Raw genomic sequence first — 25,942 nt, 5'->3', positions numbered from 1 at the left:
GTGCACCCACCCTCTTCCACCCTGCGAATTCCAAGGGCATAAAAGCAGGCATAGACCCACCTGTTTCCGTTAGACTGCTAAAAGAGAAGTGGGCTGGCATAGCTCAGTGTTCTTGATGCGTCCCTCATTGGGTTGGTTTGTCCTTATCCTCTCTAGGGATTTTTGTTTGTGAACAATTAAATAGGATTTTTTTAGAGTAGCTCTTTCTCCCCCCCCCTTCCCCCCCGGTTCACATATTTTTTTCAAGTGTCATCTGGGCTCAGCTCTTGCACTGCCGTACCATCCTTTTTCAGTACTGTTCTGTTTTATCTTTGTTTTTCTTTCCCTTTTGTTAGGGTCTGCTGACACTATGGCACCATGCTGAGGTGACTAGGAAGGCAGGCCTTTCAAGCCTTGCGCTTCATAAAACACTTTGACGCTGGTCACTGATGGTTATGTGCAATGTCTGGTACCTGGGAGATGGTCACAATTTGAATAGGTGTTTGATCTATCTTGCTTTCTCCTATGAAACCTGAAAAGATTAGGAGGGTCATCTTTAAATTGCTGTTGGAGAGACTCTTAAGGAGCAAGTTGTGGAGTCGGGCAGAATCTGCATTAAAAGGGCACTTTAATGTCAAAGGCCCTTTGCAAGAAGTGACTGCTTACAGGCCTGGCGAAAGTGGGTGAAATCCCTGTTTTTGCCCAAGTTAAAGATGTGAAGGTTTGTGACAGCCGCACCTCTGCTGTAGCTCAAAGTAGTACTTTCTCAGGGAAGAACTGGGGAAAGGACATCTATATTTGCTGTAACTGTGATTGGCTTATAAGAGCTCAGTCTCCGTAGGGAGTGTCTTTTGCCCTAGGGAATGCGCAGTGTTCTTGGGGATTCACATAAACAAAGTCCTTTTTAATCCCAGCACAAAGGTGGGGATTGGACTTCTGAGCTTTCACAGCTATGAAAGCTTTTGTGCCAGAGGACAATTCCATATGTCTCCCTTGGTAATAGTAATTGACATCTGTGGAGTGTGTTGAGGTGCTTACCTTAGCACATTGTTCGAGACTTGCAACCACAGTGGTTCTGTTAGTTCCAGCCTGAGTTATGCAATTTCAGTTCTCCATCGTCCTAGAACTGAAAACAGAATTGCAAATTTTTCATCCCAGTTTACCAGAACGTTTGTCTCAGAATCAGGGCAAGATTCTTCACCCAGATTCTGATTTTCTTATTAGGCTGACAACTAGACTTCTGGATTTCTGGGAGCACTAGACTGAGTATTTTGTCAAAGTCAAGAGGTTAATATTGGAAAACAGAAAGCCGTTGACTAGGAAAACATAGTTGATGAAATGGAAGAGATTTTCCTTCTGAGCAACTCAGAAAAGAGTAGATCCAAAGTGGCCTTCCATTACTTCTGGTTTTGGGTCTTCTGCTACATATATGTCAAAAATATGAGCTAGCACCCTTCATCTGTCTACCATTTCAGCTTTCCACCCTCCAAAGGATTGGACTTCTGAGCTTTCACAGCTATGAAAGCTTTTGTGCCAGAGGACAATTCCATATGTCTCCCTTGGTAATAGTAATTGACATCTGTGGAGTGTGTTGAGGTGCTTACCTTAGCACATTGTTCGAGACTTGCAACCACAGTGGTTCTGTTAGTTCCAGCCTGAGTTATGCAATTTCAGTTCTCCATCGTCCTAGAACTGAAAACAGAATTGCAAATTTTTCATCCCAGTTTACCAGAACGTTTGTCTCAGAATCAGGGCAAGATTCTTCACCCAGATTCTGATTTTCTTATTAGGCTGACAACTAGACTTCTGGATTTCTGGGAGCACTAGACTGAGTATTTTGTCAAAGTCAAGAGGTTAATATTGGAAAACAGAAAGCCGTTGACTAGGAAAACATAGTTGATGAAATGGAAGAGATTTTCCTTCTGAGCAACTCAGAAAAGAGTAGATCCAAAGTGGCCTTCCATTACTTCTGGTTTTGGGTCTTCTGCTACATATATGTCAAAAATATGAGCTAGCACCCTTCATCTGTCTACCATTTCAGCTTTCCACCCTCCAATGCATGGACTGTTAATCTTTGCTGACCCTACAGTAATGCAGTTTGCCAAAGACTTGCTCCATGTATTCCTTCTTCTGTGTGAACCACCTTTGTTAATGGGATCTGAAACCAGAACTTACAAAGCTAATGGGGGCCCTGGTTCAAACTCCTGTCAGACAGTTCTTCGTACAATTTCTCTGAAGATTGCATTCTGCATTGCTGCATTATCAGCCCAGATTGTTAGTGAGATCCAGGCCCTTGTGACTTATGTTCTGTAATAATGGCCCTGTGTCCTCACTACAAATTCCTGTCTAAAGTGGTTTCAGGTTTCCATTTTAACCAGACACTTAACTTTCTTGTATTTTTCCCTAAACTTCATTCACATCTAGCAGAGATTAGATGCCATACTAGATAACATCAAGAAGGCCCTTGGTTATTACCTGACTAGGACCAGGACAGGATCTGTAACTCTCCTGGTTTTATTTCCAATGTACCACAAAAATATGAGGGTCTGGTAGCAAGAGACTGACCAAACTCAAGACATCAAAGGTTCATTGATCCTAGTGGTTGAGAAGCACGTGGTTCTCAACACTGAGTTATCGTAGTGGCCAGTCCAATCAAACTGAGCCTGCGGACTGATGGTTCCTTCAAAGTTCTATCTAGGGAAGGTAGAGTATGGACCTCAGGAATTTTGCAAAGATTCTCAAGCGTGGTCCATGGAGCACTTCCTAGTGATCTCCAGAGAGCTGGAGTGTTGCAAAGAGTTGTCGTCTCTCACTTCCAAAAATATCATTTAGACCAGACATTCTCAAACTGTGGTCTGCGAGCTCCATTCAGGTGGTCCGTGGATAGTTCCCTCTAAGGTGCACACCTGGGCGGCTGCAAATGAGAGAATGAAGGGCCACCCCCCTAATTAGTGGAGCCACGCAGGAGCCACGTACCTGGACCCTAGAGATAATGCACATGTAAGGTGGGGTGGTGGCCTTGGGGGGAATAAGGGGTAAGTGGGAGGGAGCAGTGGAGTGATAAGAGGGGGGAATCTGGAACATGCAGGTCTGCGGTGGTCAGAGAAAGAGTCGACTTTCCCCAGCTCCAGGGCTGCAGCTGCCGGGGAGAGGTGGCCCTCAGCCTCAGCTCTGTGGCGGGGAAGAGATCCCCAATCCTTTCCAGCCCCACCTAGGGGGCTGCCATGGTGGGGGAGAGAGGGAGAGACCCCTCCTCCTTCCCAGCCCCAGCTCAGGCGCTGCAGTGGCGGGGGAGAGAGGGCACATCCATCACATTAGAAAGATAAGACAACTGTTATTAAAATATGAGTTGTGTGCTTTTATTTGTAGAACAAAAAAAGTTTATTATTGTTTTTTATATAGTGCTTTTATCCAATAGCTAATGGTATAAACAATGTTTGGAAAGATCATTAAGTGGTCCACCGAGACCCGCAGCAATTTTCAAGTGGTCCGTGAAAAGAAAAGTTTGAGAATCACTGATTTAGACGGATTAAAATACATAATTTCCTAATATTACTCTGCTATATAAGCTATTATAGTAGTTCCACAGGGCTGATATGCAATAGTGAGTTTAACAATCTGTTAAAACAAGGTCTATGCTACAAACTTTTTTTGTAATCTATTGTAATGAAGTACCATCAGAACAAGAATTAGTATTAACTTTCTTATATTCTCAAGGTGAAGTGAGTCAAGAAATTTCCAGTTGTGTCAAATATCTGCAAGTTGAAAGGCACACCACTGGTGGGGGCATGTAGAGTAGGTGTAGCTACATGCTGAGTGAAAAGCAGGCTGTGTCCACACTGTGGTATATAGTGTTTGTCACGGAGGTCACGGATTCCATGACTTCTGCAGCAGCCCCATGTGGCTGGCCCAGGAGCCGCTTGGGCAGCCCCCAGGTCAGTCGCATTGGCTGCTGCTGAGGCAGTCTCAGGACAGTTTTGGGCATGGGTGGGCTTGGGGTTGGGGCCACTGCTTATTTGGAGGGGGCTTCTCTCCCTCAGCATGCTCCACATGCTGCCTCTGTTGGCAGCCAGGCACCACCCCCGCAGCTCCCATTGGCCACAGTTCCCAGCCAATAGGAGCTGCAGAACCGGGGCTTGGGGTGGAGCAGAGGCAACGCGGGGAGCTAGGGAGCTGGGGCCACTGCTTTCCGTAATTTCATCTTGTGATTCCTGCATCAAGCCCATAACTCCTGGTTGAACTAGAGCATACCTTTTAGAAAAGCATCCAGTTTTGAAAAAATAACATGTGCTTCTTGAAATAATATTCATACAAGAGTAGAATGAAATTCAGTCTTAAGTCCTTTTTTTCTTTCTAGGTGTTGCAGATGACTGTAATAGAATTGGGTCTTCATTGTATACATTAGGAACACAGGACTCCACAGATATGTGCAAGTAAGATTTTTATTGTTAAAAGTGATTATATTATGGGACAGATTGCTACCCAGCAATATGTTAATTTTTACTTAGCCAGGTTGATGTCTGTTCATTTGTCAAAATGGATTGAGTCCATAAGAGAGAATAACATCCAAAAGAATGGTTTCTTTCTCTTCCCTTACCACTCCCCATATGCATAGCAAGCAGATTGTAAGGCATGACAAGAGCACGTCTAAGATCTGGGTATATGCATGCTTTGTCATAGTCACAGCAGAGCGATCAAGAAAAGTGGCATCATTGTGCACCTCTGTGGATCCCCATTCTTTCCCTAGAGTTGAAAACAAGAGGTATGCATCCATATGGAGATTGTGCTCACTCACGCTTTTGGTAATTTTGTCCAGTATGTTGAATTTTGTCCAGTATGTTTGATATTCTGAACTAAATTGTACTCCTGGACTCTGCACACTAAAACATAAATGTTCTTTTAAATTTGCTTGTGAAAATGAAGGCTTAACCATATCAGTTGTACTTGGCATTATTGCAGGAAGGAGCTATATATGAAGTTAACGTACAGAGATTTGTCAATTCACCTCAGTTCTGGTAATACTATACTCCAGTTGCAGTAATAGGCCTTTCTTGCTTTGTACCAAATCTTAGTTTTGTGATCAGGTTATTTAGATCATTGACTGGAAATTGAACGGAAAACCATTAAAGTCATAATACGTATCTGTTTCCTTCCCAGGTTTTTTCTGAAGGTATCAGAGTTATTTGACAAAACAAGGGTATGTATCATTAAATCAATTTTTAGATGTAAACTTCTGTTTGTAGTTGTATATCCCAGTGTGTGCCAGGATATTGACAATTAGTATCTTGGGGTCAATGGTCTTTTGATCAGCTTGTGAGTTTTTTATGGTAAGTATTGAGCATTGGGCAGAGGTGAGGAGGAAGATAGTGTGTTAGGATTTTCAAACTGCTTTTTAAATAAAACCACATTCAAAATGACTCTGTAGACTGTGTGAAAGGGTAAAAGGGAGTCAAGGTGGGCGAGGTATATTTATTGGACCACCTGTTGGTGAAAGGGACAAGCTTTCATGCTTACACAGAGCTCTTCAAAGGATGTAGTTTATCTACCTTGTAGCCTGACATTAATTTTACCAAGTAAGGGGAGCTAGTCCTCCAAAATGTTAAGAAGTGCTCAAGGTTTTTGTCTGTTACTGCAACAGAAGTGATTTTAAAAGACTTGCATGCAAGAAGATTGCCTCCAAGTTATCCCATGAGAAAGCTATCAGAAATAAGAATATAATGCAGTAGATGGAATGGAAAGGACACTAATGGAAAAGGAAATTTTAAAAATATTGAGTTGGGACCTTGAGCAACAATCATTTGAGAGGTCAGCAAATTAGTTATGTAAATAGCTAGTAAACATGAATATTTTAAAACCTATTAGTTTATGCAGACATGGAATAATGAAGACTTTCTGAATCAGGAATGCTTCTTCAGATAAATGATTTACCCTGCTCTGTTAACTACATACGGGTGCAGCAATACTGTATTGGGTATATATTTTATTCAAAGACAGTGCACTGTTGAATCAGTTTGCCTTCTCATCACTGAGATTCAACTTCATGAGTGCACCTTTTGAACACAGCTACTGATTTGGTTAAAGCTGGATGTGTTACTGGAATAACATTTTAACACTATAGATGTTGGAGATGAAGGTGGGTGCCAGCAACTGTACAGAACTGGTTGACCTTTCCAGACAGTTCATACAGTGGAATTGGTCTCTTTGAAGAGTATCTGCACTTGAATAGCTGATATGGAGTTAAGACAGAATTTTTATGTTCTGTTAATCTCATATGATGAGAATGTGTATTTTCCTCTGAGGCTGTTTGAACTTCTCTGTCTTTTTCAGTATACAGTATATTCCACTGAAAGTGAGAACAATGTCCTTGTTAAAAACTGGCTTCCTATAAGACAAACAGGCATACCTTGTGCATTCCTATACACAGGCATAACTAGCGCATGATGTTTAATTGTTTAATTAATTGATTAATTTAATTAATTTAATTGATTGTTTAATTTTTTGAAAGTGGTAATATCTGTGTGCATCATGCACTGTTGCTTTGCACGTATCTGCACCTGTACTTACATCAAACAAATGAAAAATTGGAGTCCAGATGTTTTGAGAAAGGCATATCACTTTTTTTTTCTCTCCCCCCCCGCCCCCCAGAAAATAGAGGCGCGGGTGTCTGCAGATGAAGACCTTAAGCTTTCTGACCTTCTGAAATATTACTTAAGGGAATCACAAGCTGCTAAGGTGAATTTGTGCTTTATGTTCAATGAGGTAGTGCACTTCTTGAAAGAGTATTTAGGGAATCACCTAAGTAAATATAAATTATGCTAATTTAGTGGATTAGGAGAAAGACAAAAATCTCCAGCCTGTTAATTTTTGTCCCACTCCCCCAGTATTGGATCTTCACTCTTAAGAAAATGGTAACAACAACATTTTGTTTTCTCCCATCTGCAAGGCTAAATATCATTTGTGGATTTAGAAGCAATGAAGGAGTAACTTTGAAAAATTCTGTAAACTACTTATAATTCGCAGATTATTCTAATGACTGTGTTTAATTGAAAAGTAGTCATATAGTTTGACAACTGTTTCATATACTCTAAAATCACTGAAACTAAAACAAATAATTTAAATAAAACTTTATTATAGGCAAAGTTGGTTCCAAAACTGTTTGCTTGGTGTGGGAAGAGACTGTTTTTTGCTTCTTCACGCTGTTAGAAGGAATTTACAAAGTTGTCCACATTCAGAAAAAGGTGGTGGTGATGATGGATGCTGTTTACATTTTTTTAATACAGAAGGCTAGTATTGTTTCTCATGCTATGCAGGTATTTCGGATTCATAATCTAAACAATAGCTTGATTCTAATCTGCTGGGAGGATATGGAATTACCCATACCTGCCTTCTCCTGAGTTTCTTGCAACATCCTCTGAAGCTTTTAGTGTTGGCCACTGTCAGACAGAATATTGGACTAGATGACACCACTTGTTTGATCCAATATGGGAATTTCTATGCCCCTTTATGTTGCTGGGGTGGGAGGATCTGTTTTGCTATATTCACATAACTAAAATTAGAATAATCTTACAAGCAGGAATAAAATGAAAATCTTGAGACAAATAAGGTAGTTACTCTCTGATCTGAGGGCTAAAATTGAAGATATCCAACAGTAGGTAATTGTAGATTTTATACATCCTTATACTTTGTTTTTGCAGGATCTCCTATACAGAAGATCTAGGTCACTAGTGGATTATGAAAATGCTAATAAGGCATTGGATAAAGCAAGAGCAAAAAATAAAGATGTGCTGCAAGCTGAGACCACTCAGCAAGTATGTTGTCAGAAATTTGAAAAAATATCTGAATCAGCAAAACAAGGTATTTGAGCAATCTTTGATCACACGTTATATTTGCACTTTTAAAAAAATCTGTTTTCTTGAATAGCCTCAATTTTTCAGACCTTTAGAATATGTTTACTGCTCTGAATTTTCTCTGCTTTTAATCTGTATTTATTTGTAACTTATCTGAGGACATTTCACAGTATTTTCCTTCTATATTAAAGACTAATGGTCTTTCTGGTACCAATATGATGCTTAAATGGCTGAATTTTCTCTAATCAAGATACAAGTAACTAAGTCGTCACTTGTTTTGACATGCACAAAAGTGTAACTGACTGCAGATAGTGAAGACAAATACAATTTTGTCAAGCTCTGTTGAAATGGCCTTACACAACTCTACCTAGCCACTTCAGTGCTGATTTCCATTGACTGCCAATCTCATTGCAGGTGGTTGTAAGTCAGAAACAGAGGAGCCAGTGAGGGGAGTGTTTTGCTGGGGATGCTAGTACTGGGGATTTGTCCGAAATTAAGCAGCTTTGGTGGGTGAAAGGTGCTCCTCCTTTGGAGAAGAGACTGTTCAGTGTGCTGCCTCCTTTCTGCAAGTCTTTTCCCCCTTTGGGTTAACTTTGGCCTAGGGAAGTGGTCTTCTGACCCAGTCAGCATCCCCTCTCCTAAATTAGCCCCTGGAGCCTACCTCGCTTCCCCATCCACATCCGTCACTAAAATTCTTTTGGCTTTATAAATCTGCCAAAGTTGGTGGCTCTTTGGAGAAAGATCCTGTTAGCCCCTGAAGTGTTTCAACAAGCACTCTGTCTTTAAGCTACCTGCTGATCTGTTCTTCAAATTAATTTTGCCCCACTGTTCTCTGCAGAGCCCTTCACATGCCTGCTTTCACTCATGAGTAAAGGCAAGTTTCTGGGGCAAGCATAGTGATGAAGGGAAAAGAGAAGAATTAATTTAATCTTTAAAAAAAATGAATTAAAAAAATGAATCACGATTAATCGCACTGTTAACAAAAAATAGAATACTACTTATAAATATTTTTGGATGTTTTCCAGTGTTTCAAATGTATTGATTTCAATTACAGTACAGAATACAAAGTGTATGGTGCTCACTTTATATTTATTTTTATTATAAATATTTGCACTGTAAAAATAAAATATAGTATTTTTCAATTAATACAAGTACTGTAGTGCAATCTCTTTATCATGAAAGTTGAACTTACAGATGTAGAATTATGTACAAAAAATACCTGCATTCAAAAATAAAACCATGTAAAACTTTAGAGCCTACAAGTCCACTCAGTCCTCCTTCTTGTTCAGCCAATCGCTCAGACAAACAAGTTTTGTTTACATTTGCAGGAAATAATGCTGACCGCTTCTGGTTTACAGTGTGACCTGAAAGTCAGAACAGGCGTTCGCATGGCACTGTGGTAGCCAGCATTGCAAGGTATTTACGTGCCAGATATGCTAAACCTTTGTATGCCCCTTAATGCTTCAACCACCATTCCAGACGACATGCGTCCATGCTGATGATGGGTTCTGCTCAATAACGATCCAGTGCCTGTTCATTTTCAACATATGAGTCAGATGCCACCAGGAGAAGGTTGATTTTCTTTTTTGGTGGCTTGGGTTCTGCATTGGAGCGTTGCTCTTTTAAGATGTCTGAAAGCATGCTCCACACCCTGTCCTGATTGGATTTTGGAAGGCACTTCACATTCTTAAATCTTGGGTCTAGGTGCTGTTGCTATATTTAGAAATCTCATATTGGTACTTTCTTTGCATTTTGTCAAATCTGCAGTGAAAAAATGTTCTTAAAACGAACAACATGCTGGGTCCTCATCCGAGACAGCTATAACATGAAATATATGGCAGAATGCAGTAAAACAGAGCAGGAGGCATCCAGTTCTGCCCCAAGGAGTTCAGTCACAAATTTAATTAACACATTATTTTTTAATGTGTGTCATCACCATGGAAGCATATCCTCTGGAATGCTGGCCAAAGCATGAAGGGGTATACAAATGTTTAGCATATCTAACACATAACTACCTTGCAATGCTGGCTACAAAAGCGCCATGCGAACGCCTGTTCTCACTTTCAGGTAACATTGTAAATAAGAAGCTGGCAGAATTATTTCCCGTAAATGTAAACAAACTTGTTTGTCTTAGCGATTGGCTGAACAAGAAGTAGGACTGAGTGGACTTACAGGCACTAACGTTTTACATTGTTTTGTTTTTGTGCAGGTATGTAACAAAAAAATCTACATTTGTAAGTTGCGCTTTCATGATAGAGAGATTGCACTTCAGTACTTGTAGGAGGTGAATTGAAAAATACTGTTTCTTTTGTTTACCATTTTTACAGTAAAATATTTGTAATAAAAATTATATAAAGCGAGTACTGTGCACTTTGTATTCTGTGTTGTAATAGAAATCAATATATTTGAAAATGTAGAAAAACATCCAAAATATTTAATAAATTTCAATTGGTATTCTGTTTAACAGTTGGATTAAAACTGCGATTAATTGAGATTAACTCAAAAAAATTAATCGCGTGAGTTAACTGCAATTAAAATATACCTCTGAGCCTTGGTTTCTTTTAGTTCACTAGCATAGGATGTTGACTAAGAAACTTCAGTTGCAGATAATTTACTGAACATGCTAAATATTTTTAATCCTACTTAAAATTTAATATTCTAATTTTTTTTAAAAGGGGGACACACTGCTATATGACTCCAAAAGAGCTTTACATATATGAAAATTATGGTTAAGAGAAGCCATCACAATCACACTTTAAATAGCTCCTTCTCTAAGCTTATGTCTGCACTGCAGTTAGACATGCATAACAGGCCCATGACAGATGAATCAGGATCGAGGGGCTTTGGCTAAGGGACTGTTTAATTGCAGAATAGATGTCGGGCTCGGGCTGCAACCTCCCACTTCATAGGGTTTGAGAGCTCAGGGTCCAGCCTGAGCCTGAATGTCTACACCATAATTAAATAGCCCCTTAGTCCGAACACTCTGAGCCTGAGCCCGCTGGCACAGACTAGCTGCAGGTTTTTAATTGCAATATAGACATACCCTAACTGCTGCAATAGCTCTGAGCCCAAATTATAGTCCGTAGTCTTAAACTTGTGATTTTTTTCCCCCCTCGCCCCCATCCCGAGGGGCAAGCGTCTTAATGCTTGAATGCACTGACACTATTTTTAATGGAATCACAAATTATACTTTACAGAACTTGTAGACTTTAAAACAAGAAGAGTTGCTGCATTCCGAAAGAATCTAGTGGAACTTGCAGAATTGGAACTGAAGCATGCTAAGGTAATCAAAACCTATTTTGGTTTGTATTTAAATCCGTTTTTCCATGTTGTATACTTGGATAAGATCAGTTTGGTCATTTCTGAGCTATGTAATATACTGTCCACCTCCAAAAAGTTCAGTCAGAGCTGATATGAAGTGTGAGCAGCTTCAGCTGAAAGGCTAACTTTTATAAAGTTAAGGAGTACTTGTGGCACCTTAGAGACTAACCAATTTATTTGAGCATGAGCTTTCGTGAGCTACAGCTCACTTCATCGGATGCATACCGTGGAAACTGCAGCAGACTTTATATATACACAGAGAATATGAAACAATACCTCCTCCCACCCCACTGTCCTCCTAGTAATAGCTTATCTAAAGTGATCATCAGGTTAGGCCATTTCCAGCACAAATCCAGGTTTTCTCACCCTCCACCCCCCCACACAAATTCACTCTCCTGCTGGTGATAGCCCATCCAAAGGTCACTTCCCAGAAATTACCTACTACAGGACAGGCCTAACAAAGAAAATAACAGAATGCCACTAGCCGTCACCTTCAGCCCCCAACTAAAACCCCTCCAACGCATTATTAAGGATCTACAACCTATCCTAAAGGATGACCCAACACTCTCACAAATCTTGGGAGACAGGCCAGTCCTTGCCTACAGACAGCCCCGCAACCTGAAGCAAATACTCACCAACAACCACATACCACACAACAGAACCACTAACCCGGGAACTTATCCTTGCAACAAAGCCTGTTGCCAATTGTGCCCACATATCTATTCAGGGGACACCATCACAGGGCCTAATAACATCAGCCACACTATCAGAGGCTCGTTCACCTGCACATCCACCAATGTGATATATGCCATCATGTGCCAGCAATGCCCCTCTGCCATGTACATCGGTCAAACTGGACAGTCTCTACGTAAAAGAATAAATGGACACAAATCAGATGTCAAGAATTATAACATTCATAAACCAGTCGGAGAACACTTCAATCTCTCTGGTCACGCAATCACAGACATGAAGGTCGCTATCTTAAAACAAAAAAACTTCAAATCCAGACTCCAGCGAGAAACTGCTGAATTGGAATTCATTTGCAAATTGGATACTATTAATTTAGGCTTAAATAGAGACTGGGAGTGGCTAAGTCATTATGCAAGGTAGCCTATTTCCTCTTGTTTTTTCCTACCCCCCCCCCCCCAGATGTTCTGGTTTAACTTGGATTTAAACTTGGAGAGTGGTCAGTTTGGATGAGCTATTACCAGCAGGAGAGTGAGTTTGTGTGTGTATGGGGGTGGGTTTTTGGAGGGGGGTGAGGGAGTGAGAGAACCTGGATTTGTGCAGGAAATGGCCCAACTTGATTATTATGCACATTGTGTAAAGAGTTGTCACTTTGGATGGGCTATCACCAGCAGGAGAGTGAATTTGTGTGGGGGGGTGGAGGGTGAGAAAACCTGGATTTGTGCTGGAAATGGCCTAACCTGATGATCACTTTAGATAAGCTATTACCAGCAGGACAGTGGGGTGGGAGGAGGTATTGTTTCATATTCTCTGTGTATATATAAAGTCTGCTGCAGTTTCCACGGTATGCATCCGATGAAGTGAGCTGTAGCTCATGAAAGCTCATGCTCAAATAAATTGGTTAGTCTCTAAGGTGCCACAAGTACTCCTTTTCTTTTTGCGAATACAGACTAACATGGCTGTTACTCTGAAACCTTTTATAAAGTTGTGAACTATGGAGAATAGGGGTGCATGCATAGACTTTCAATGGTACTTGTGGTCCTAAGTGCCTTCGGTGCTTTTTGAACATCTCTATCCCATAGAAAATATTTCATGCATTGACTATAGTATTGCTGCCTACAGTATCTGTCTAGGTACCTGTATGACTCTCATTAGCATAATATCCGAGTTTCCTTCTCGGATATTAGTGGATTTTATCCTTGCAACTCCCCCCCTCCTCCCCCCATGAGGTATGAAACTATGCCTGAAGCTCATAGAGGAAGTCTGTCACTGAGCAAGATATTGAGGCCAGATCTGTGTATAGATTCTTGAATATACCTCTGAGCCTTGGTTTCTTTTAGTTCACTAGCATAGGATGTTGACTAAGAAACTTCAGTTGCAGATAATTTACTGAACATGCTAAATGGTTTTAAGGAGGTGAATTATTTTTCCCCAAAAGAACCTAAGTGCACTGTCCTTAAAAGTCATTTAAATGCATTTGAGCAACTTTTTTTTTGTGGAGATAATAGCTTACTACTTTTGACAAAGCTGCAGACTGTGGCTATAACGTCTTATACCAAGGGATTTTCCGGAAAAGCTATCCTGAACCATCTGTTCCTTCAGAATTCACATTATTTAACTGTTACCGTTGTCTGCACTTGCCACTGTTCTCACTAAAACCTTATTTCTGAGAGGATCTATTTTGAATATTTTAGGCTGAAATTAGGCATAGACGCTTGAAATTCAAGAGTGTGTATGGATCTATAAAAATGTACATCCATGCAACTTTTGTTTAAATTGGTTTGGACATTTCAGTTTGATGTAAAACAGTTTAGTTTGGATGTGTTTTTAATGCTGTGAGAAGAAATGGCTTTTTTTAATGTAATTTTCAAGTAATCTTTTTGCATTACTTTTTCCTTTTTATCTATCTTAAACGAAACTCAAAATATATATTTATGTACTATAAGTACTAGAATATGTGGGACCCTTCACTTAATTCTTATGGATCAGATGGCTTTCACATTGAGCCTTTTAAAAAAGGTTGTGTTTTATATTGGTTTGAGTGTGATGCTTCTTGGGGCACCCAGGACTGAGAGTCACCTTGTTACCCTCTGTCTCTAGTGCAAGGGAGTTTTTCTTCTGCCAGCTGGGTGTTAGCTCCCTCACACAGCCAGCCTGTCAGCCACTCAGGCACTCTCCGCTGAGCTATACCAGGTCTGCATGTTGACAATAGATACACCCCAGCTCCCAAGTCCCTTCAGAGTGTCTCCTTGTGGTATCTAGCCTCTGACCACCAGATACCCGCAGAAATCCCAGATCCTCTGTTCCCAAAGGAACAGTGTCCTCCAGTTTACCAGTGTCACGTTAGGCCACCACTCCTGTATCACACACAGCACTTGAGTTCAATTACAGTAAAACAAAAGGAAACTTAAGAAAGAATAGAGATTCAAATAGGAACAAGTGTGAGTGATGGAAATAAGTGGATACATATGAAACAAAATCATAAAATGCAAATGAGGGCCTAAACTTATTAATAGTTACCTTTCCTATCTAATAAAGTAGATTCTCAAAGTTCAGTCTTTTACAGTGCTTGCTAGACCAAGTAGCTAGGACACAGTCTTTCATGAAGCAACCCTGCTTATCAAGGTACATCCTCAGTGAATGAATCTGGAGTGTCCTCCCTCCTCCCCCACCATGACCAACTGAAGCAGTCTTTTGTCTTTATTCACAAAGAGGGCAATCCCTTCACTGTCCCGTTGAGCCTTTTCACTTCAAGTGGTTTTCATGATTATAGTTTCTTTGATGGTTTTCTGTTGACTTGTTTGGGTTGGTGCAAAGGTAGACAACTGAGCAATACAGTACATACTGTGCTAGCCAGGGAGGGAGACAGCTCCTTTCTGCTTTAACAAGCCCTCCCCGAGCATGTTATTCTCTGGGGACTAACTTTTGCTTGAAGATGGTAAGGAATAACTTTCAATGTAGTTACATTATTCCTTTAAATATTACTCAGACACATATCTCACAATGGTTATCGATAGGTTACAAGCTTTCAGTAGAGACTTCACATACTACCTCTGTGAAAATGGTGTGCTAGTGAGTGGTGTGGTAAGTTTGTCAGGTCTGAGACAGGAGTTGCTTGTAATGAACAGTGAGCCCTTTGCCAGTTGGTACCAGTGGGCCTCTGTCACACAGAGAAACCCAGGGGGTCCCTGAATGTCCTCATTTCACTTTGTCCAAAAGATGCTGTGTATTTTGGGAATGGTGTAAAATTTTACCTTTTAATTTACCAGAGATGGGAATCGGGGACACTGTGCAGCCAAACAAATACTGGGTTCAAATACTGAGTTCTTATTTTAGTCTATAAGAACTTAGATTTCCAAGCATAGACAGTTTGCTTGGAATCTGTATGTAGTCATGAGTCTATAGTACTTCCTTTTGCACTATTTGCTTTAATGTATGCTGCAAATTCCTTCCCTCTCCAGTGATTTAGTTACCCAGATTTCCTCACTTCCATTCATACTTTCCAGGGAACAGTAATGCTAATGCTACTCACAGATTGAGACCTTCGAAAAAACTGATAAATTCAGACTCCACTTTGTCTCTGACCTAATGGTCTCAGTTTTCCATTCTCAACTCTAGCACTCTGTTTACTCCTTTGGAGTCTCCTTTGACCTGCTGCTCACAAACTGGGAAGAATTAGTAGGGGAAGCTAAAGTGGATGGGAACCTGGGAGGCACTGACCATGAGATGGTCAAGTTCAGGATCCTTACACAAGGAAGAAAGGAAAGCAGCAGAATACGGACCCTGGACTTCAGAAAAGCAGACTTTGACTCCCTCAGGGAACCAATGGGCAAGATCCCCTGGGAGAATAACATGAGGGGGAAAGGAGTCCAGGAGAGCTGGCTGTATTTTAAAGAATCGTTATTGAGGTTACAGGGACAAACCATCCCGATGTGTAGAAAGAATAGTAAATATGGCAGGCGACAAGCTTGGCTTAACAGTGAAATCCTTGCTGATCTTAAATACAAAAAAGAAGCTTCCAAGAAGTGGAAGATTGGACAAATGACCAGGGATGAGTATAAAAATATTGCTCGGGCATGCAGGAGTGAAATCAGGAAGGCCAAATCACACCTGGAGTTGCAGCTAGCAAGAGACGTTAAGAGTAACAAGAAGGGTTTCTTCAGGTATGTTAATAACAAGAAGAAAGTCAAGGAAAATATGGGCCCCTTACTGAATGAGGGAGGCAACCTAGTGACAGAGGATGTGGAAAAAGCTAATGTACTCAATGCTTTTTTTCCCTCTGTCTTCACGAACAAGGTCAGCTCCCAGACTACTGCACTGGGCAGCACAGCATGGGGAGGAGGTGACCAGCCCTCTGTGGAGAAAGAAGTGGTTCGGGACTATTTAGAAAAGCTGGATGTGCACAAGTCCATGGGGCTGAATGAGTTGCATCCGAGAGTGCTAAAGTAGTTGGCGGATGTGATTGCAGAGCCATTGGCCATTATCTTTGAAAACTCATGGCGATCGGGGGAAGTCCCGGACTACTGGAAAAAGGCTAATGTAGTGCCCCTCTTTAAAAAAGGGAAGGAGGATGATCCTGGGAACTACAGGCCAGTCAGCCTCACCTCAGTCCCTGGAAAAATCATGGAGCAGGTCCTCAAGGAGTCAATTCTGAAGCACTTAGAGGAGAGGAAAATGATCAGGAACAGTCAGCATGGATTCACCAAGGGCAAGTCATGCCTGACTAATCTAATTGCCTTCTATGACAAGATAACTGGTTCTGTGGATGAAGGGAAAGCGGTGGACGTGTTGTTCCTTGACTTTAGCAAAGCTTTTGACACTGTTTCCCACAGTATTGTTGCCAGCAAGTTAAAGAAGTATGGGCTGGATGAATGGACTGTAAGGTGGATAGAAAGCTGGCTAGATTGTCGGGCTCTTTGGGTAGTGATCAATGGCTCCATGTCTAGTTGGCAACCGGTATCAAGTGGAGTGCCCCAAGGTTCGGTCCCGGGGGCGGTTTTGTTCAATATCTTCATAAATGATCTGGAGGATGGTGTGGATTGCACCCTCAGCAAGTTTGCAGATGACACGAAACTGGGAGGAGAGATAGATACGCTGGAGGGTAGGGATAGGATACAGAGGGACCTAGACAAATTGGAGGATTGGGCCAAAAGAAATCTGATGAGGTTCAACAAGGACAGGTGCAGAGTCCTGCACTTAGGACAGAAGAATCCCATGCACCGCTACAGACTAGGGACCGAATGGCTCGGCAGCAGTCCTGCAGAAAAGGACCTAGGGGTTACAGTGGACGAGAAGCTGGATATGAGTCAACAGTGTGCCCTTGTTGCCAAGAAGGCCAATGGCATTTTGGGATGTATAAGTAGGGGCATTGCCAGCAGATCGAGGGATGTGATCGTTCTCCTCTATTCGACATTGGTGAGGCCTCATCTGGAATCCTGTGTCCAGTTTTGGGCCCCACACTACAAGAAGGATGTGGAAAAATTGGAAAGAGTCCAGCGGAGGGCAACAAAAATGATTAGGGGACTGGAACACATGACTTACGAGGAGAGGCTGAGGGAACTGGGGATGTTTAGTCTACAGAAGAGAAGAATGAGGGGGGATTTGATAGCTGCTTTCAACTACCTGAAAGGGAGTTCCAAAGAGGATGGCTCTCGACTGTTCTCAGTGGTAGCAGATGACAGAACAAGGAGTAATGGTCTCAAGTTGCAGTGGGGGAGCTTTAGGTTGGATATTAGGAAAAACTTTTTCACTAGGAGGGTGGTGAAACACTGGAATGCGTTACCTAGGGAGGTGGTGGAATCTTCTTCCTTAGATATGTTTAAGGTCAGGCTTGACAAAGCCCTGGCTGGGATGATTTAATTGGGGATTGGTCCTGCTTTGAGCAGGGGGTTGGACTAGATGACCTCTTGAGGTCCCTTCCAACCCTGATATTCTATGATTCTATGATAGTATCCAAGTCCTGCTTTTTCAAATATTGCAAAGCTCATAATTCCTGTACATTAGAGATGTGATCTGCAGACAGCGTCATTAATGGAGCAAGGGAATGTGTAATAGAAAATTCTGTTCAACTTGATCTTGGTTGTGAAATAAAACAAATTCTTAGATTAATTTAGTTAATTCAATTCTTTTATTAAGCCTGTTAGTGCTTGTTGGTCTGTCTGGTGGCACAAAATGCTAGTGTACTTTGCATTCCTTTTAGATCTCAGGAAATTATAACAACTCATGATGCCCTTGTATAATCTAATTTTGTTTTAACAATGTGACACAATATGAAAGAGAAACTAAAGCTGTAGCAAGATATTGTAGTGTAGTTATATTATTTACCTTTAAGCTTCTATTGACCACCTTCTATCTCTGGAATGGTCATAATAGGCATACGTCATTCAGTCACTGGCAAAATGGAATGATGGTAAAAACCTGCTTCAGACCTCCAAATAACTTTTTTTTTTTTTTTAATAAGAGATCCTTTTTTTGGCTCTGGTGGATTTTCATTTTAAGGAACTGTTAAAATGGTGTGGGGGAGAGAACAAACCCCAGCAATGACCCTTCAGGAATTAGGTAGGAGGCTTTGATGCTGAGGCTTATTTTGATAAAGTCATTAGTGGGACCAGTAAAACTTTAAGGGTATGTCACTCTGGCAATTATGAAAATTATGGGGCAGGCTTTCAATCTCCTTACTATTTGACTGAACACCAGAAGCTATTTGTTTAAACCTTCCTCCCAAATGCTGGAATTATGAATAAGAACTTATTTTCATGAAAAGTTCTGTAAATTTGTAAATAACATCCACTGTACCTCAAAGTCTTATCATCTTTCTCAGAATTGGTGAGATGGGGAGTGACTGAGGCCTTGTGCGCCCTCTCTGGAACTGAATTTTTGGAAGGGGGATTATGTAAATTCCATATACATTTTTAGATGTGATCTAAGGGAAAACTAAAAGGAAAACTAAATTTTAAATGTTACCCTCCTTTGCCAGTAGAGGGTAAAGCTGTTTCTGTGCTACCTTTTTAGACAAGTGAAAACCTCCAGACAGTTCTAAACTATGCAGGTTTGTGTAGCTTGTGACTGCTAGAAAGTAAATTAATAGAAGATTAGGGTTGGAAGAGACCTCAGGAGGTCATCTAGTCCAACGCCCTGTTCAAAGCAGGATCAACCCCAACTAAATCATCCCAGCCAGGGCTTTGTCAAGCCTGACCTTAAAAACCTCTAAGGATGGAAATTCCACCACCTCGCTAGGTAACCCATTCCAGGGCTTTATCACCCTCCTAGTGAAATAGTTTTTTCTAATATCCAATCTAGACCTCCTCTACTGCAACTTGAGACCATTGCTCCTTGTTCTGTCATCTGCTATCACTTGGAACAGCCTAGCTCCATCCTTTTTGGAACGCCGCTTCAGGTAGTTGAAGGCTGCTATCAAAACCCCCCACACTCTTCTCTTCTGCAGACTAAATAAGCCCATTTCCCTCAGCCTCTCCTCATAAGTCATGTGCCCCAGCCCCCTAATCATTTTCGTTGCCCTCCGCTGGACTCTTCCCAATTTATCCACATCCTTTCTGTAGTGGGGGGCCCAAAACTGGATGCAGACACTCAGTCACATCCTGAATTCTAGCTCCAGGCAAGCAGCACCCTTCTTGAGTTTCCTGGTCTGGATGGCAGATGGATGACACTGTCCCTCTTAGGAGGAAGTCCCCAACCACCACCACCCATCTTGTCCCCTTTGGAGTGGTGGTCAGAACCTCCATCCCTAGGATAATGCATTCCATGCCTTCTGGTTGATGGTCTTCTGATCCCTCCCCTCAGATGACTCTTCTAAACCATTCTCCGCTGTAGTACCTGTGCAGAGAGCCTGTAAATGGTTTCTTACCTCTCTCTGCATTGGGGGTACATGGGTTCTCCTCTTTCTTCTTCTGGAGGTCACATGCTGCCAATTTTCTTTCCCATTCTGCACTGCCCTCTCCGATTCTTCAACATGCTGTGCCTGCAGTACCAAACACTGACTTCTATCCAGAAAGTCTTCATTTTCTCTGATGTAACTCAGGGTTGATACTTGGGTCTCTAGTCCTTTAACCTCCTCTTCCAATATGGAGACCAGTTTGCGCTTCGTACAGTCTACAGACGAAGTCCCTTCTCTCCTCTGGGGGAGAGACAAACATGGCACATGCAGGTCATAACAGCTGATTGCTCACTATCCATATTGTCTTCCTTCTGAGAGCCTCTTCAGATGTTGTATTTACTGCTGAAAGGCAAAAAATTCTGTGGGAACTCCCTCCAGGCAAACTCCCTCTGTTTGCTTCCCTTCAGTTGGCAGCTGGTTGCTTTTTTATAAGGCTGCTGGCTCAAAGCAGTTGCCCAGGCTCAAAGCCTTCCCTCCAATCAACCACTCATGGTCCATCTGGAACAAAGCACTCCCAATTCACACTGTTCAAAGAAACAACCCACATTGTCAGACAGTTACACTTTTTAAACAAACACACACACTGTCAAACAGTCCCTGCAACTAGCACCAGTCAGACAAATGGTCACAGCAGACAGACACTCAGATGTTCACCCTGCCAGCTCACAACAGAGCCCCCCAATACAGCACTCACCATAGCTTGGTTTTTAGGCGAACTCCCTCTGTTTGCCTCTCCTCTGTTTGCAGCTCACTCGGTTCACAAATTCAATATATTATGCATATAGAAGCTCTTGAGCTGTAAGTGTGGAAGTCTGTATTTAATGTTTGGCTGTCTCATGTGAAAGTCACATGTAAGCCTCGTTACCACTTTAAAACCATCTTAGTTCTGTAATGTTGAACTTGAACTACAGTTCATAAACAGAGTGGTGGTCATACTCTGGAATTGGTGAGGATAAACAGTGCAACTTGAGTGCAGCTAACATAGTTCAAGCAACAACTCATTACAGAATCCTGATCTCGCAATTAATTTTAGATTCTCAAATGTGTATGTAAGGTGGGACAAAACCCAGTTTTGACATGTATGCCTTACGTTAATACAAGTTTTTGTTGTCTTCTCCAAACATAGGGGTTATGAGGGATATGTTCCTCATCTGCCACCCAGTATCTGAAAGATTTAGTATATGAAACTAGTTCTATTCTTAGTATATGAAACTTGTTCTTTTCTTAAAGGGGAAAAAAATGCCCACCACCACAGATCAGAAAAGTTAAGTGGTGTACCACTTGTCAGAAGTGACTTCTGCATTCTAATATGGCAATGTTGGGATTTCCTTAAACTTGAATGAATCTGTTTTCCCACTTATGCATGGATTTAATGAACATTAATGCTAATGGGTTTCCTACATAGTTTCCCCATGTTGATGCGAGTTTGCCTGTAAATTATTCAGTAGAATGTCTGGAATCCAAAATCCGCTATTTTTACATGTTTTACATAGAATCATAGAATATCAGGGTTGGAAGGGACCCCTGAAGGTCATCTAGTCCAACCCCCTGCTCGAAGCAGGACCAATTCCCAGTTAAATCATCCCAGCCAGGGCTTTGTCAAGCCTGACCTTAAAAACCTCTAAGGAAGGAGATTCTACCACCTCCCTAGGTAACGCATTCCAGTGTTTCACCACCCTCTTAGTGAAAAAGTTTTTCCTAATATCCAATCTAAACCTCCCCCACTGCAACTTGAGACCATTACTCCTCGTTCTGTCATCTGCTACCATTGAGAACAGTCTAGAGCCATCCTCTTTGGAACCCCCTTTCAGGTAGTTGAAAGCAGCTATCAAATCCCCCCTCATTCTTCTCTTCTGCAGGCTAAACAATCCCAGCTCCCTCAGCCTCTCCTCATAAGTCATGTGTTCTAGACCCCTAATCATTTTTGTTGCCCTTCGCTGGACTCTCTCCAATTTATCCACATCCTTCTTGTAGTGTGGGGCCCAAAACTGGACATATACCAGGCTGGCAACTAGATCCTTCTGTTACAGGCCAGAGACCACAATTTCTCATGTATTACCATCCATATACAGTACACACACATTTTGCCTATTCTGCCAGCATACTATAAGCTCCACTCTACCTCATTCACCTTTCCAGCACTGGGCAAAGATCAACCTTTGCCATGATCAGACTACCAACGTGGGCCTTAGACTCCTGGGTCCCTATGACCTAGCAACATGGGTGAATCCCCCTGCATCTTACATGGGTTGGAAGGGTGGATATAAGAAAACACTGTGTTGGTTTAATTCGTATATACAACAGGAAAAACTTAGTTTCTCTTGCGGAGTACTGGTGACTGCTGCCCGTGAGTGGAGGATAGATGGGGTAAAGGATCAGACAAAATTGGTGTTTGGAGTTTTAACTGACATGATTGTCCCATTTCTCCTAAGAAGGGCAAAGGAAACAAAATCAACAGTGGGGGATGGCTGAGAGATGATGATTTTTTTTATATGAAGTCTTTTATGCTTAATTGAACTGCTTAATTTGGAGAAGAGAAGGATTAGGAGGAGATGCAAGAATCTTAGTCATTGTATAGGTTAAACCAGAGGTGGGCAAACTACAGCCCGCAGGTCACATCCGGCCCATGGGACCGTCCTGCCAGGCCCCTGAGCTCCTGGCCGGGGAGGCTAGTCCCCGGCCCCTCCCCTGCTGCCTCAGCTCACTGCACTGCCAGCACTCTGGCCTGTTGCTCCTGCCGGGCAGTGTGGCGGTGTGGCTGGCTCCGGCATGGTAAGGGAGTGGGGAGTTCCGGGGGGCAGTCAGGGGACAGGGAGAGGTTGGATGGGTTGGAGGTTCTGGGCAGGGGGAGCTGATTTGGCATGGGAGTCCCGGGGGGCCTGTCAGGGAGCAGGGGTGTGGATAGGGGTTGGGGCAGACAGGGAGCAGGGGGGGTTGGATGGGTTTGGGGTTCTGGAGGAGGGCAGTCAGGGAACAGGGGAAAAGGGGGGGTTGGATAGGGGGTGGGGTCCCGGGGCGGATGGTTATGGGCGGGGGTCCTGGCAGGGGGCAGTCAGGGGACAAGGAGCAGGGGAGGTCGCATGGGTCGGGGATTCTGACGGGGGCAGTCAAGGGGCAGATGGGGACAGGGGCCAGGCTGTTTGGGGAGGCACAGCCTTCCCTACCTGGTCCTCCATATAGTTTTGCAGCCCCGGTGTGGCCCTTGGGCCAAAAAGTTTGCCCACCCCAGAGTTAAACAGAAGCAGAAGATTTTTCTTTTTCTTTTTCTTTTTTTTTTTATTTTTTACATATCAAAAGCTTCCTTATATGAAAAATCAACTTTGAAATTAAGATCATACATAAACTCACTGCTACAGATCACAGAAGCAAATAGTTACCAAGAAAGATCTGGATTTGAATAAGAACAGAGTTTAAAACTGTAAAATTCATCAGTCCACATGCTTGATTGGGTGTATGTTCATTACTAACTGGGATCAAGAAGCATCTTCCATGGTATAATTGTGCATTATGAGGGTTTTGTCTGTCCATCTTTTATTGGACTAGATGGAATATTAGGATGTTCATTCTTAGCAATTCCTGTTTCTTGCCCATACTCTTCAGCTTCAGATTGGAGTACAAACTCAGTATAATTTGTAACTGTAGAACAGAGCCAGATAATTAAAATTGATAGCAATGGGATGTATAAAACGGATGGTAGCCAGCACAGTGTGCTTTAACTTGCTTTTTAGAATTTAAAGAAACTGGTTTTCTAATAATGGCATTGTTGGGTGCTATAGTTAGCTCACTGATTTCCAGACCATACTTGATTAATTTGTAAGTAAATATATTTTTTCTAACTGCAAGCCCTGTAAACTCAGTCTGGGATCTGAAGGTCAAGTTGTTTGTTGCTTTGTACATCTCTAGTAATGATTTTGAACGCCAAATTGTTTTTATTTACATCTGTACAACTAGGGATAGATTTGGCCTTGCAGTTGAAACTTGATTAACAATTCTGATAACCACTCTCCTAGAGCTGCTGTCTCTGCAGTGATAACAAGTTAGTTTTTTATTTTGTCACTACCATCAGCAAAGTGATAACACACATGGAACATGTCTGAGGAATAAGGTGCCACTTTTCGTAATTTTTAGGATAGGACCACCCTTTAAATCAGGGGTGGGCAAAATCTTTTGGCCCGAGGGCCACATCGGGTTGTGAAACTGAATGGAGGGCTTGGTAGGGAAGGCTGTGCCTCCCCAAACAGCCTGGTCCCCGCCCCCTCACACTTCCTGCCCCCTGCCTGCCCCCCTCAGAACCTTCCCCCCACCCAGATCCTTGTCCCCTGCCCCATATCCAACCCTCCGGCCCCCTTATCATGCCGCTCAGAGCAGCATGTTTGGAGCCACCCAGCCAGAGCCAGATGCTGCCCTGCATGAGCGTGCAGCCCCACCGCTCAGAGCGCTGCTCGCACAGTGGGGTGGCTGCGAGGGAGGGGGAACAGCAGGGGAGGGGCTGGGGGCTAGCCTCCCCAGCGGGGAGCTCAGGGGCCAGGAAGGATGGTCCCGCGGGTTGGATGTGGCCCATGGGCCTTAGTTTGCCCACCTCTGCTTTCAATCATTGGTTTAGGGCATTTAATTGATTCTGTTTTTCCTTCATTGCTCCAAGATAAATATATCAAAGAAATTCCTGTCTAATTTATTTTTCCTGATATACAATGTATTGAATAATATGAATAATTCTGTTATGGAAATAATCTGACAATAGTAGTATTACTATCTTTTCTGAGTGAGGAGTACCTGAAAGAATATCTTTAACAGAAATCTCAGTCATCCTTTTACAACTGAGAATTTAACTCTAAAAGAAAGGACGATGACAGACCTCTGTAGTAAATTTGTTGTGTTTTGCATCACAAATAGGCTTTTGTTGCGATATGTATGGGAAGGATATGAGATGTAGTGGAGAAGTTATTTAAACTAACCAAATTCAGAAAGTGTACTAGATCTCAATTTCTGTTGAGCAGTTCCTTGAGATTGGCTTCCTATGTTCAACAGATCTTTCGAAGAGATCAAAATTGCTTAAACAAAAATATTTTACAAATGTTTTATAGCTACCCATGCTGCTTAATAAGTAATGCATTTCATCTTCATTTAAAAATATTTTATATCTCAGAAAATACGGAAACGTGGTCATCATTTTCTTTATTTCTACAGGGTAACTTGCAGCTGTTGCAGAGCTGCCTGGCAGTGTTAAATGGAGACACATAAACCACTCTGTCCATCCACTAACAAGGGCTGCCTTCTTCTGGATTTTGTTTTCATGACTTTTAATAGGGATTTGCATCTCACCGGAGAAATCAGTTGGCAAAGTATGCCTAAATAATCTCCTCTTGTCTGAAAAAGTGAAGACTATATGAAGCAACAGCATACTCATTTATGCACATGTATTCACACACACGTTTATTTAATCATTGTATGCTTTCATTGTTGAGAAATCAAATGTCCTGTTTCTTTGTGAAAGTAGCCAATATAATTATGTTCATGTTATGAATAGTATTATGGTATGGCTGCCAATCTTATTTACCTTTGTAAGTAATTTCTGAAGTTGCCCGTTTGAATGCATTGTTCAAATGGATTAAATATTGCCATTAGATGTTTGAATATTGTTGTTATAAAGCATTGTATGCATTGTCTTAGTTTTTCCATGTCCTGGTATCAAGCATCTTAATATGATTTTTTCCAAATAATGAACATTTCTTAGAAATTTTGGAGAACTTTGTGTAATCTTTATAATTATGATTTAAAAGGAAAAGAAAATGCATTTGTATGTTTGCCTTAACTTGTAGACTAATCCCGATAATTGTAAAATAAACTGTGAAATCAGTGATTTTTTTCCTAAAATTATGCAGTCATTGTATCATCTATAATAATTTAAATAGGCATTTGTAGCAAATATGGTTAATTTGATCAGCATTTTCTCCACTCATCCTCTGAAGCAAATTGTGGAATAGTGTTGGATTGGATTGACCCTGCTTCCAGCTATACTCTTCCAATAACTCTTCTCCCTTAAATCTGAAGGTTTATTAGCTTGTTTATCTACTGGTACCATCTAGTTCACTTAGACATTGTTTCAGACTTGGTTACCATTCTATAGAAAAGTAATTTTTCAAAAGAGTTTGGTTTTTTTCGTAGGAAAGAGGAAGGAGTGGCAAAAGCATGAGTTTAGAAAGCAGGGGAGGCA

General features: G+C 41.7%; 1 protein-coding gene across 1 annotated transcript in view; it reads left to right on the top strand.

Annotated features, from left to right (window-relative positions):
- Positions 1 to 25,658, top strand: part of SNX6 (sorting nexin 6) — a 63,855-nt gene extending 38,197 nt beyond the window's left edge. Inside the window, exons 10-15 of the mRNA XM_077819993.1 lie at positions 4,337 to 4,412; positions 5,137 to 5,176; positions 6,625 to 6,711; positions 7,674 to 7,833; positions 11,024 to 11,109; positions 24,916 to 25,658. Of these exons, the coding sequence (XP_077676119.1) occupies positions 4,337 to 4,412; positions 5,137 to 5,176; positions 6,625 to 6,711; positions 7,674 to 7,833; positions 11,024 to 11,109; positions 24,916 to 24,969 (503 nt within the window). The 3' untranslated portion in view covers positions 24,970 to 25,658. The remainder of the gene's footprint in view (positions 1 to 4,336; positions 4,413 to 5,136; positions 5,177 to 6,624; positions 6,712 to 7,673; positions 7,834 to 11,023; positions 11,110 to 24,915) is intronic.
- Positions 25,659 to 25,942: the final 284 nt, after the last annotated feature.

This window comes from Eretmochelys imbricata, chromosome 6 (genome assembly GCF_965152235.1).
Source record: "Eretmochelys imbricata isolate rEreImb1 chromosome 6, rEreImb1.hap1, whole genome shotgun sequence".
Lineage (NCBI taxonomy): Eukaryota > Metazoa > Chordata > Testudines > Cheloniidae > Eretmochelys > Eretmochelys imbricata.
This window is presented reverse-complemented; position numbering and strand designations above follow the sequence as displayed.